General features: G+C 41.5%; 1 protein-coding gene across 2 annotated transcripts in view; it reads left to right on the top strand.

Moving 5' to 3' along the window:
* LOC147734918 (putative glycine N-acyltransferase-like protein 1B) overlaps positions 1–14,942 on the top strand; it is a 75,285-nt gene that overhangs the window by 37,953 nt on the left and 22,390 nt on the right. For both annotated transcript variants that reach the window (XM_086953102.1, XM_086953103.1), the window contains exon 5: positions 9,674–9,854. In XM_086953102.1, the coding sequence (XP_086809228.1) occupies positions 9,674–9,854 (181 nt within the window). The remainder of the gene's footprint in view (positions 1–9,673; positions 9,855–14,942) is intronic.

The following is a 14,942-nucleotide window of genomic DNA, read 5'->3' as shown; positions in this document are numbered from 1 at the left end:
GGGAGGTCCTCTCATTGTCCATCGTCTCATCATACCCTTCTGTGGCTTCAACTGACTGATGAGCTTCTGCCTAGGCCCTTAGGGCCTTCTTGAGCTCCACTGTAAGCATCCATGTTGGCCAGCTCAACTTCCAACTCTGCTGGTGTGGTTTCAGACACAACAGTCAAAGCAAGAATTTGGAAAAACACAAAGAAGCTTATCAAGAACAAGTTAATCTTGAATTGGTCTTAATTATGTGATGGTGGTGTACACAAAATAACTGTATGGCACTGCATAATCACAAGTCCTATCCTTACTATTGATTACCAATTTAAGAAATTGGGTTGTTGGTTGGCTGGGGTATGAGCTGTTGTAAAGCAGAAACCAAAACCCTTGTCAGGTTGAAGTACAAGCCAACCCTAAATAAAGCTGCCCTCTGGTAGCTTGGCACAGAGCAGTCAGGCTTAACTTAGAGGCAATGTGTAAAGTATTTGTGCAACATTTTAAACAGTAATACAGTGAAAACACCAATGTAGGAAGATGGCTCTTCAAATAGTGGACCAAAATGAGGTACACTGTGTAAAAAGTCCAAGCAAACCCCAAATGGTTTCAGAGACACAAATGATACCTCAAATGCTCTCTTTTGTGGTAGTGTGGCGGAGCAGTTAGACATATCAGAGGGTAGTGCTAAAAATGTATAGTATACACAAAGACAATAAATGAGACACAGACTCAATAAAGAAAATCTACCCCAATTTTTTTTTAAATGCATACTTTTACATGAATTTAGATATCAAGATTATCAGTATCAGGTACTTCTCAAGTTATGAATTTTTCGTTTTCAAAAGTTGACAGTGCAATTTTTAGCAGTGATAATCTTATCCTATGGGGGAATAACATGTACCACGTTCAGGCACAAGACACTGGCTTATGGGACTTGTCTTCTGGACTTAAGGTAAGTATGAGGTAAAGTCCAAGGCCATACCAACAGGTCACCTCGGGTGGCTCTGGGCCGTCCGAGTGCTGAGGTGTTTTAAGGTGTTGGGTATTTCTTTTACTTCAAAGAGAAAACGGACCGCTCAGAGAGAGGCTGCAAGCTTGGAATGGAAGGCCACCCCAGAGGATCTCTCAAGGGGAATTGACCCTTGAGATGCTCGGTATGTAGGGACCATGTTGGCACACTCCTCCTCTGGCTGTAGGACACACGTGCAGTGGTGTCTTTTGGCATCTGGTCCGGTGCTGGAGTCACTCACAGTTGGAGGGGACCTGCAGGCAGAGGCTACAGACTGCAACTGGAAGTCCAGTTTGGCCAGACATAAGGATGGGCTCAGCTCTTGTGGGTCTCAGGGCCTTGTGGTCACCTTCACCTCCCTCTGACATGGGCTGTGGGGCGCGAGTGTAGAGGCACGTTGAGGTGTTGGGGGATGGCGGTCGGAGGCTCGCTTCTTTGTCTTTGGATCTGGAGGTGGTGGAAAACAAAGCAGCTGGCCCACTCTCAGTATAGTTCTCACATTCTCTGAAGTCCCTCAATGTGCAGGTTGGTTTTCCTAGGTGTCGGTGTCATGATTGGACACAATAAGCCTTGGCTGGTGCAAGGGGTCCGGAACTCCAGGTATTGGTACTGCGTAGCTCTAGTCAGTCCTGGCATCCCCACACTTGTAGGGAGGATGAATCTGAAATATGTAAGTATGGTGACCTCTTCGTGGGAGGCTGCAGCGTATGTAGTCTTGGTAGGTGGCAGTGCGGTAAACAAAACTTTGCTTCTTTTGGTGCCAGCGGCTGCAGGGGAGAAGCTCCTCTACTCTAAGGGAGTTCTCTGACAATTTGCAAAGTGCTGGCATCCCTCTGGGTTTCTTGGAGTCTGCACAGAGGCAGGATAAGTCAGTTTCTCCACAATGGCCAGGTGCAGCGAGCAGGCGGGCAGTGCTGGCACAAAGTCAATCATGCCCCTCTGTTCCTCGGGCCAGCAAACTTCTCAGTCTACTTCTTCTTTTGGTCCATTGAATCTGAAGCCCTGGTATCTGGGGATCCCCTAAATACTTAATTTGTGGGCGTTAATGGGCATGAGGGGTAGTAGCTAATGGGCTACTCACCTCATGGGTTCACTACACACCTAGATGATCACTTCCTTTGGGGAGTTGGAATCACCCTGTCCAAGAGTTCCTTATTTTACCACACACAAGATGGCGGTATTACTATCTTTGTGTTCACTTTATGCTGCCCATACTAGAAGTGTGTCCAGGCTGGCAGTGTAGCACACCTTTAGCAAGCTAGTTTACCCACCAGTCCTGGTGCCAGAGGGGCTAAGGTCAGGGGTAGTATTTCCCCTGTCTGAAGAAGGCTTGGGTCGCACATCAAAGGTGGCAAAGGCCTTTTAAAGCCTACTGCCTTGAAATGCTGATCTCTTAGTCATTCTGTTTGAAGGAGGTTACAACACCTCCTGCCGGAGCAGGCATTGTTTATTCCCTCATAGAATGCGGCTTTCACCTGCAGGGGGTCAGAAACCTATCAGCAGTGGCAGGCTGGCTACACCAGTCAGCCAGTACACTAGTATTTGGTAGGTTTTCATGGGGTACCACTAAGGTGCCCTCTGGGTGCATGTATTAATGCATGTATTAATATTAATATATCCATCACTGGAATCAATGTGGGTCTATTAATACAAGATGTTTGATACCAAACATCTCTGGTTTCAGCGAAGCCATCATGTACCTGGGAAACTCATATTCACCAGTGTCCAGCACGTGTACTCAAAATGGCTTCCCTGTTCACTTGTAATATCTGAAAATCGACTTAGACATGACTTGGGCATTTCTGCTTATGTGGATATGTTCTGTTATTTGGAATTCTAAAGCACAACAAATACCATGAGGTGTCTTGGTGCTAGCTAACAAGGCATTGAATGACACAGACGGTAGGAAACCAAAAGGACAAGGAGAGTGAAAAAAGCAGGCTTTCTGCAGTTTCCGGAAGGTCAGTTTGTTGGGTGCATTTTTAACGTGCATCTGAAGTGTATTCCAGCATTTCAAGGCACACAACCTGAACATCAACCTGTCCGCTTGAATCTGTGAAAAACTAGGAGTTTGGCATGCGTAGAGTGTAAAGTCCTGCGCGGGGTGTGCCATCTGAGTCTGTGTTGTAAAAATTCAGGGCTGGAGCCCTGAGAACTTTATAAACAATGCAAAGTGACTTGAAAGTGAACCTCTGGCTAACTTGAAGCCAATCCAATTTCCTGATAGACTTGGATATTGAGTGGTATTTTGGGATGTTTAAGAGGAGCCTAGCTGCAGCCTTCTGCAAAAGTTGCAACCTATTTAGAATGTGTGGGTGCACATTAAAGAAAAGGCTTTTAGAGATCTCATTTTGCCATCACTAACAAAGAGATTTAAGTTTTCTGGAGATGAACTGAAATGTATGGAAGTATCTTTCTTAGCGTTTTAAGCATGAGAAAGGCTGAGGATGTCACTACATTGACTTGGTTGGTGAAGCACAGTTTTTCATCAAAAAGGAATGCTAGAGTGCATGCCTTTCTGACAGGTGTAGGTAAGGAGCCCATATTCTTTAGCCAGCAGTACGAGGTCTAGAAGGAGGATTGAACCCCAAAGAAAATCACTTCTGTTTTGTCAGAATTCAGTTTTGAGCAGGTCTTGCCTAACCAACTGTTAAGTGGTGCATGCAGTTGTCGAATTTTGATCATACACATGGCTAGTTGATCATTGTCATCTGCATAGGAGGCTAAGGACGAGCCAAAAGATTTTATATGGTCATCCAAAGGGTTCATGTAAAGGTTGAAACGTGTCAGACTAAGCGAGAACCCCTGAAGGACCCCTCAGGGGAGTGAATAAGAATGAGAGACAAGCTCTTGATCTGAATCGACTGCTCACGGCTGGAAAGAAAAGCCAGTGACTGACAGTGTCAAAGTCCTCCGAGAGATATAGTGAACACTCTATCTCCATGATTGTGTGCCTACCTGATCTCCTCGGTAGCCCAGACAAGGGCAGTCTCCATGCTGCGGCAATTATGGAAACCAAATTGCTCTGGGTCCATGGGTACCATTAAGGGTGCCCCAGTATCCAATTGGGAGCGCACCTAAGTACATATTATAAGAGCATAGGTAGAAGGCAGATATACTAGGGTCCTGATTAGCAGGATCCCAGTGAGACTAGTCAAAAACAGTATCACATTTAGCAAAAAGTGGGGGTAACCATAAGAAGCAGATCCTACTTTCCTACAGAGATCGTTCCAATCAAGTATTTCACCATGCCCTCAGGAACCTTTCAACATTGCTACCTCCCAACACTCTGCAACAACCTATCCAACGTCTTCCACAGCAAAATAGCAAACATCTACAGTAATTTTGCACACCAACCCAACCCCAGAGAACTCATCGCTAACCTACCCACCACCAACTAAGATGGCCACCTGACTGAATGGAAACATTTAACTAGAAATAACAGCTGGACACTTCACCAATCACCACCACCCGGACCCATATCAGTAACACCTCAATCACGTCTAGGACTTTCCTGGATGAATGGTTACTTGCAGAAATCGACGTCATCCTCAAGAAGCCCACAGCTGACCCGAATCAACCGACCAACTTCTGACCTGTCTTGCTTCTCCCCTATTAAGCCAAACTGATTGAGACAGATGGAATAATAACCTTCAAACTCCTCACCAACACCTACAAGGCCCTTCATAACGCTGGACCAGCATACCTGAACAACCGCCTCGCCTTTCACGCACCCAAAAGACGCCGCTGCTCGGCCCAGCTCGTCCTGGCCACCATCCCATGGTTTCTCAAGACCAGAACCAGAGGAAAGTTCTTCTCCTTCCTCACTGCTAAGACCTGAAACACCCTACCTACTCAACCTCAGACTATCTCCAATGCTACGCCAGTTCAGGAAAGACCTCAAGACCTGGCTCTTGAAATAACACCAGCACTGTACCCTCCTTCCCAAGTGCCTTCAGACCCTCATGGCTGAGTAGTTGCACTTTACGAACCCTTGATTGATTGATTGATTGATAGAAGCTGATCAACAAGCAACTCATAACCCATCTCAAACATCATCATCTTCTAGATGACACTCAATCAGAATTGAGACAGAACCACAGCAGTGAGAGGCGGCAGCCCTCAACCTGCCTGACCTCTTTGTGGTCTTCAACACTGTCTTCTACAACTCTCTCATCAGAAGACTCCACAAGATTGGCATACAAGAATCTGCTCACAAATGGATCTGTTCCTTCATCACTCAAGCTGCCACCCTTCACATCACAGACCAAAAAACTGATATACATAGCCCCACAGGGATTGCCCCTCAGCCCCACCCTTTTCAACATATACATGATATTGCTCGCCAACATCATCCGATCCCAGACATTACCATCATCTACTACGTCAAAGACATCCAACTTCTCCTCTCTCTGATGGACAAGACAACCACCACCAAAACCAACATAGTAGGAAAGTGCACCTTTTGAACAAGGTCACCTCTCTTTCTGCCTGGCATCTGATGCAATTTCGACAGAAAGTGCACTGGGCTCACGCTAATCAGGTCGCCAGTGCCAGATCTTTTCCCTTAAACACTGTATACTTATTCTCGATTTGGCACACCTGTAAGTCCCTAGGAAATAGCATTGAGTACTAAGGATGGTTTCTAAGGGCTCCAGCATGTATTGTGCTACCCTTAGAGACCCCTCAGCACCAACATGTAAACTGTTATTGCAGGCTGTGTCCCATGGTGCAGAGAAAAGTGAAGATATGACATAGCACACCCCCTGTGTGCAATGCCTACAGACGCTGCATGCAGTTTAGGTGAAAAGTGCAACAGTGCAAGTGCAATAGTGCAACAGTAGGGCAAGCATTGGATAGTGGGAGGGTAAAAATTACTATTACCACTCCAGAGAGAGCAACAGTAGGGAAAGCGTTGGATAGCGTAATGGTAAAAATTACTATTCCCACTCCAGAGAGCGCGACAGTAGGGAAAGCATTGGATAGCGTAGAGGTAAAAATAAGTATTCCCACTCCAGAGAGTGCAACAGTAGGGAAAATGTTGGATAGCGTAGGAGTAAAAATTACTATTCCCACTCCAGTGAGTGCAACAGTAGGGAAAGCGTTGGATAGCGTAGCAATAAAAATTACTATTCCTACTCCAGAGAGTGCAACAGTAGGGAAAGTGTTGGCTAGCGTAGGAGTAAAAATGACTATTCCCACTCCAGTGAGTGCAACAGTAGGGAAAGCATTGGATAGCGTAGGGATAAAAACTACTATTCCTACTCCAGTGAGTGCAAAGTAGGGAAGGCGTTGAATAGCGTAGAGATAAAAATTACTATTCCTACTCCAGAGAGTGCAACAGTAGGGAAAGCGTTGGATAGCGTAGGGGTAAAAATTACTATTCCTACTCCAGAGAGTACAACAGTAGGGAAAGCGTTGGATAGCGTAGGGGTAAAAATTACTATTCCCACTCCAGTGAGTGCAACAGTAGGGAAAACGTTGGATAGCGTAGGGGTAACAATTACTATTCCTACTTCAGTGAGTGCAATAGTAGGGAAAGTAAATACTTCATATATAAATATAAATAACATAAATATTAATACCAATTACAAAATAATTAAAATATTTTCCAATTTTATAAAATATATTTATTAATCAAGTAAAATTACAAATAAAAATTAACTAATAATAAAAATTACCTACTAATACTAATTATTTACCAATTACCAATAAATTAATTTACAATATAAAAATAAATAAAAATTAGACACAACAAAATTATTTAAAAATAAATACTTACAATTAAATTACTTCCCAATCTATTCCCCTATAAACACACAACCCACTACAGAAAATAATGTAATAAAAGTAACATATTTATCAATTAATCAATTACAATAAATTACAAATTATATTTTAATTAATTACCAATTAATAATTAATTAACAATTAATTCTAAATAAATACCAATATATAAAATAACATATTTATTAATTATAATTAAATTACTTCCCACCCTGTTCCCCTATAAACCCACAACCCATTACAGAAAATAAATTACTAACATTAACATATTTTTAAATTATTCAATTAAAATTAATTACCAATTATATTTTAATTAATTACCAATTAATAATTAATTAACAATTCTAAATAAATACCAATAAATAACATAACATATTTAATTAATTATAATTAAATTACTTCCCACCCTATTCCCCTATAAACCCACAACCCGCTACTGAACATATATTACTAAAATTTACATATTTACCAATTAATCAATTAAAATAATTACCAATTATATTTTAATTAATTACCAATTAATTAATTACCAATTAATTCTAAATTAACACCACTAAATAAAATAACATATTTAATTATTATAATTAATTTACTTCCCACCCTATTCCTCTATAAACCCACGACCCGCTACAGAAAGTAAGTTACTAAAATTAACATATTTATCAATTAATCAATTAAAATAATTACCAATTATATTTTAATTAATTACCAATTATTAATTAATTAACAATTAATTCGAAATAAATACCAATAAATAAAATAACATATTTAATTAATTATAATTAAATTACTTCCCACCCTATTCCCCTATAAACCCACAACCCGCTATAGAATTATATTAAACAAAAAGTAAAAATTAATATTAACTTACCTTAAATTCGATATTTTTGTCATCTATATTATGTCTAGTCGATATTATGTCCATTCTATATTTTTGATTCGATATTATGTCCATTCTATATTTTTGATTCGATATTATGTCCATTCTATTCGACATTAAAATTTTCTAGTCGATATTTTGGTGGTCTATATTATGTCTAGTCGATATTATGTCCATTCTATATTTTTTACCCGATATTATGTCTAGTCGATAATAAAAACTCGATATTTTGACTCTATACCCCTCCTACAACCCTAAGTCTAGAAGGACACCCCCAGAAACCGAATGCTAATACCCGTATGCTATAAAGGCCTTTAACCCCACAGGAAAGCATTGTGTGTAAAGACGCATTAAAGTGAACATGTTACCTAGCTGCTAAAATCTAATTTTTTTAACTTCCTAATTGCTATCGAAGTTCTTTGTATCAAAATGTATATGAAAATACTACTTATTTTTCTAAAATGGAAAAGAGCTTTGAACAGCATGGTCTTCCCCTGAAATCTGACGTTGGTACAATATGTTGATGGCTTGATACTAGCTTCTGCCACCCTAGAACAATTCAAAGTGACTCCATTTGTTTACCTGCCAAATTGACTAAGATGGAGTATAGGGTTTCAAAGGGAAAAATACAGTTTTGTCTCTCCATGTTATGAAATTCCAGCCGCAGATCTTCACCTCAAGAACAACTAAATTGAAGCCATCTATCAGTAGCCAAGCCCTGTGACGGTCTCTCTCTTTCACACTTTCTTTGAAATGGATGGATTTTGGGTTGTGCTGTCATGGTACAACACCTCCAAAAGTATGCCAAAATAGACACCCAGAACCCTTGTAATGGTCGTGTATATCCTCTACACCGAACTGGGACTTGTAAGCCTTTTTTTATTGTGTTGTCTTAAATGCTCTGGGTATACTCTTGGAGTATTGGTGCAGGGCCATGGGGACCAACAAAAATCTACTGCCTATGACTCTCTGCCCTTCACCCCGTGGCTACAGGGTAACCACCTTGCTTGTGCTCTGTCCCTGCTGCTGCTGCCCACCTAATTGAGCAACAGAAAGCAATGTCCTAAAGATATCATTCAAACAAACAAGAATATACTTAATATGATATTAGAAAAATTATATAATAGAAAAACTGAAAAAAAGAAAAGAAAAATAAGACCCAGGGTTGTAAAAAAACAATATTACATATTTTATAGCGTTTAAGTTTCGAGCAGCACTGAAAATAGTGTCAAAGTGCATAAACGTGCTCAAAATAGTGAAGGTGGTGCAAAATGTTACATAAGAAAAAAGAAAGAAATCTGAAAATTTGTGAAAAGAAATGACAGTTTCAACAATGTTCATGAAATATTCAGTAATTCAGAATGGTTCAATATCTATATCTGTAATAATCCAGATATTTTTAACCCATGTATAGTTGACGTGGTTTCGACCTAACATGATTCAACAGGTCATCCTCAGGTCCAAATGATAAAGAAACACCCAAAGGAAGAAAGATTGCAGCAGAGTCAGTACTTGAGTATTGATTCAATAGGTAATGCGACGTACTGTTTAAAGTAGGCAGAACAGGCGGCCATGTTGTGACCGCCCTTCCACTCACACAAAAACTCAACATCTTTCCAGCTAGATTGATGGTTTGCTCACATGCAGGTGGTGGACAAGGACTTCTTCACTTATTGCTGATGCAGATTGAACACTAACAAGGCGCTCATGTGTGATATCTATAGGAATAGGAGACAACCCTGGGAGGTTTTTCTTGCACATTCTGTTTTAGAATGGTGTCCTTGAATTGACTTTTCAGTATGGACAAGAAAGTAGCTCCAAATGTTCAGATACCTGGCAACTTTTGCTGTGCTTGCTGCTTTTAAGAAATTCTTCCGGTACTGGCGATGCTGTCATTTTATGTTGGTGGGATATATTTCTGGCATTGCGCCCTTGTGTAATTTTTGGCGATTTTGCACTTTATTGATAGCTATGAATGATTACTATGTTTCAATATCCTTATTATTTCTCTCAAGGACTGCAGAAGAACATAGATAATGTGATCACAAGCATTGCTGAATCTAAAGGGCAGGAGGTGGAAAGAGAGCAAGCACTCCTGTTTGTCAGGGATATACATCTGGGAGTCGTTCAGGAGAGCCCAAATATGAACACGATGGGAAAGGAAGCTGCCCAAACCAGCAGTCAACCCAAAGCAAGGTGAGTGTATCATGACAAGACATGTTCGGTAGAGAATGTCTCATCCTTCTGAGAGATCACCTCCAGTGCTGGCATTGAGCTGAGACCAGACACGTTAAGGTTGTGACATCTATTTTTCTGGGACTTGCTTCTGAGTTACATGATATAGGTGGACCTACTCATAAAGAGCCAGACTATGATATCAGGTTCTTAACTTTGGGCCCGATTCACATAATGAACTTAAGATTCAATCCTAAACTTACTACTATTTTGGTATTCACAGAACTCACTTACTACTTTTGGCATTCACAGAATTGACTTACTACTTTTGGTATTCACGGAATGAACTTACTACTTTTAGTATTCTCAGAAGTTAGGATTTTGTCTTAAGTTTGTCTTAAGACAAACTTAAGACAGACTTAAGACAGACCTAAGTTAGGATTTTGTCTTAAGTCTGTCTTAAGTCTGCCTTAAGATTGTCTTAAGTCTGTCTTAAGTTTGCCTTAAGACAAACTTAAGACAAAATCCTAACGTCTGTGAATACCAAAAGTAGTAAGTTCATTCTGTGAATGCCAAAAGTAGTAAGTGCATTCTGTGAATACCAAAATAGTAGTAAATTTAGGATTGAGTCTTAAGTTCATTCTGTGAATCGGGCCCTTAGAGCTTACGACAATGCTGTTATGGCTATACACAATTAGTAATTTTCTTGTTTATATTGCACAAGGTAATACAGTTTCATAGTATTTTGGTACTTTCATTGATTCCCAATTTACCGGTCTTCTCTTTTTACTGGTCTTCGAAGCATTAAATATTGAGATTGCTTTGCTGGGATTTGAACTTAGATTAATAAAAGAGGTGCCTCAGTCCAAAAGACTTTTGCAAGGACATTCATGATGGTGGTGTTTGGGTGCACTGTGCTGTGGGTAATTATGTGTCTGTAGTTATGCTGCTCTCACAAAGGGGCTAAAGATCAGCAGCAGAAAGCCAAACAAGCCAACCACACTGCAGCTTTATAAAATAAAGCATGATGTTTGGCCCTTTTTTGTAACCTCTGCTCTGTTACCGACACTGTAGGTGTGCAGGGTTGCAACTTATCAGACAATGTCAGTAATGCTCTTGACAACAAAAGTTCATCATCAACATATTCTAACTGGTGATTGCGCCGGATACTTATCTCATTTTATCTGAACTTACCACTCATAAGACTCCTTAGTCGACTGGATCTTTTTATCTGCTTAGAAGAGTAAAGGGGAGAAAACCAATACATTCACCGCCATCACCGCCATTAGTATATACTAATCAAGTCTGACTCGGAAAGGACCACTGACTCCGACTTACAGTTTAGTGGTTTTATTACAAAGCCAAAAATAACTGAACATACAAACACCTCACGACGAGGTCAGACAAATGCATGGGCACTAATATAAAGTTCATCCTATGAATCGAGCTAATTCGAGCTAATTCGGTGAAAAGAATAAGCAATTCTGAAAAGATAAAACAAGCAACAACTGCTCCGATATCAAAATTAGTCCTCATAAATTACAGAAAAAATAAGGAAAAAAATTATTGGTTAATTCTGTCCCTACACTAGCACTAAGGTGACATCCCTACGTAGCATCTCACAGGCAAGATTAAGAAAAGGTGTGAGCTTGTGAAGACTTCCTAAGAAGTGCACTCATGTCGAGAGGGTCAGTAGCTGAAGCTCAGTCTTCCTTGTAAGAATCGATCCCTTCTCTTGCCCTCCTATTGGCTCTCTGCTCTTCTCCGCCTCGGGGCACTATCCCTAATACAAAATGTCCATTTAGTAGAACACACCCCTGTAACACCTCTTCTGGCTGGGCACCCCTTGAAGGTATCTTTCCACTGAAACTTGCACTCAGTCCAGCAACGGCTGGAGCGTCCTTGGATCCCAGGCTTCTTCAATGGGTTTTCTAATTATCAGCATTCCTCGATACTCTGTTTCAGTCTCCTCCATACCTAACTCCTAAAACAAAGAGCATCAGTCTAACTAACAAGAACGATGTCCTTGCACCTGCAATGGAAAGCATGTGAACGAATTAACCTTGCACGCACAAAATCTACTGACTGCCTTCAACTGAGAGCGTTCCCAAGGACGCACATTTCGGCCTACACAATTCAGCTAACATAAGAAATCACAAATGGGCCTTTCATAGCAAAAACATGAATATTCAATTTAGGCCTTTACACTGCAAGGATTACAAGTATTAAACATTGCATTTATAAGCATTACATTTCTACATCTTAAACTTTTTAGGCATCTCTACACCTACAGACATTTATGGTGCACGTTTAAATCTAATGCAATACATTACACATGAACTAATTCGTTAAGAATTTGCAATTAGATATTACATTTGAATGTCATTTTACCCTTTTAACTAACACAAACTAATTTCCTAGCATTACACATACATTATACATTATTACGTCCACATTTTTTAATGATTAATACTTAGTTCAACACAGGAATATATGTGGGTGCGGACTATCAGGGATTACAATGCACCCCTACAATTTTCAGGATATCAAGACGCTCTATCACTAGTCTCATTATGCTTAATACACTATGTTGCATAAAAGAACTGGCTATTATGGTCTGCCCAAATACTTTATCCACCATAGCAGACATTTCCTTCTTGTATACCTCTGCTCAGTTCTCTGAACTCTCTTCTTTGTGCAGTATTCTCCTTGCAGAGCCTTTCTGGAAAGTGGACACCTTACATCCTCCCCCTGTCTCACATACACCACCACCACTTATTCTCTTTCCCCATTAAATGTCCTACTGCTTTCATATGGTTACCACTTCACACCTCGACCTAGACCCCCCTTTGCTATCTCCTTCTTTATCATGCATTTTCGTTAACTGATGGAGGGACGTCTGGCTGCCAGAATAACATCGGAGACTTTGGGAGGAAGGTCAAAGGTAGTCAACTGCTGCAGCTCACGCTCCATACATAAGGCAAACAGTGCATAGGTTCAGGTACAAGACCCAGGCCCCCCTGCTGAAATAAACGTTCCTCCCGAATGGCCATCCTGATTGGATGACCGATGCTCAGGAGTTCTGGATACCAAACTCTCCATTACCTGATCTGGAGCCACAAGAATGACTTGGGGCTGGTTGTTCCCGATCTTCTAGAGAACTCTGGGTAGAAGTGGTATCTGCAGAAAGGTGTACAGGAGGCCTGAGCTCCACTCAAGATGAAAAGTATGTCCGAGTGAGAGGCGCCTCGGAAACTCTTGCTCCCTGAACTGCTGACAATGTGCTTTCTCAGCAGTAGTGAATAGATCTAACCAAGGTCTTCCACAGTCTCAGAAAAGACCTTGCACCACCTCCCGATGGGGATGCCATTCATGATCAGCTAGGCATCGACGGCTGAGTTTGTCCGCTGTGGCATTCAGAGAGCCCGCCAGATGTTAAACCTCCAGGAAACTGGTATAGCCCTGTCCAGAGACACAGAGCCTCTTGACACAGGGTCCACAACCACACCCCTCCCTATTTGTTATAGTACCACATGGCGGTGGTACTGCCGGTTAACACCTGAACTAGCCTTCCCTTGATCGAAGCAGGAAAGGCTTATAATGGCAGTTGGATTGCCCGCAGCTCCAGCAGGTTGATGTGGAGCAGGACTCAGTCAAAGTGCTGTCATTTTCATCTCTCCTAGATGGCCGCCACAACCCATGAGTGATACATGCATCACTACAGTCATCTCTGCGTGGGGAAGGGAGATAGTTCTGCCCAATCGCGTTTCGTTTGCCACCACTGCAGGTCCTTCCAATATCTGGACCATGTCATATTCCACTGGGACTTCAGGTCCCACTGCAGAGCCCGCACATATCAATGGGCATATGTTACCAGCAGGATGCCGGAAGCTATGAGGCCCAACTGCTTCAGTGTCAGTCTCCCCGAAAAGCAGAATCTATGTTGAAACATCGGTAACATACCCAGAATATCCTGGACTCACCATTTGTGTGCAGTAATAGTATATTTCGGTGCACATGTAATGGTCATTTTAGTAGAAAATGTGTTGGCTGTAATGGCAGAGCACTGCCACACCCTGTATACTCCACACCACACCACTCTATGCCCTTCCAATCCATGGCACATCACTCCATTTTACGACACTACACTCTTCGACATGCCACTCGACTCCATGCCGCTCCAATCTATGCCGCTCATGCCACAACACAACACACCACTCCATGTCCCACCACTCACTTACCCCACTACACTCTACCCCACTGCAATCTCTACACTACACTCAAATTTATCAGACACCAATGTACCCCACCTCACTCCACTTTGCCTTAATCTACCCAATCTTCTCCACTCCAGTTTAAGCCACTCCATTCCGATTTATCCCAATCCACTCCAATCTACCCCACTTTAATCTCCCAATTTACTCACCTCAATCTACCCCACCCCATTTTAATCCACTCAACATTAACCCAATCTAACCTCATTCTACTCAAATCTGCCCCACTCCATCCAATCTACCCTACTCCATCATAATCAACTGCACTCCATTCAGATCAACTTCATGCTGCTTTAATCTATCCCTCTCCATCCCAATCCAATCCAATTCAATTCAATCTACTGCACTATAATCTACTCCAATGCACTCTACTCTAATGTACTTTACAAATAGGAATTATTTACCACAATCCAACCCACTCCAATCTACCCAACTCTACTCATATCTACCCTACTTCACGCTACTCCACTTCACTCTAACCTAACCCAGTCAATGTATCCCATTCCATACTCCTCTGCAATCTATCTAACTCCTCTCCACTCTAATCTACCTCACTCTACTCAAATACTCAAATCTACCTCACTCACCACAATATACTACAATCTACCCCAAATCCACCCAATCTACCACACTCAAATCAACCGTACTTCCATTTACTCACTTGGCCCAATCTACTTTGCTCCACTTCAACCCAGTCTACCCCTCTCTACTCCAATCCATTTCAGTCTACCCTTATTCACTCCACTACAATCCCATCTACCCTACTCCACTCTAATCTACCCCTATCTACCCACCTCACTCTGCAGTAATATACTCCCCTGCACTCTACCCCAAT

The sequence above is a fragment of the Lissotriton vulgaris genome, chromosome 1_2 (assembly GCF_964263255.1).
Source record: "Lissotriton vulgaris chromosome 1_2, aLisVul1.2, whole genome shotgun sequence".
Taxonomy (NCBI): Eukaryota; Metazoa; Chordata; class Amphibia; order Caudata; family Salamandridae; genus Lissotriton; species Lissotriton vulgaris.
This window is presented reverse-complemented; position numbering and strand designations above follow the sequence as displayed.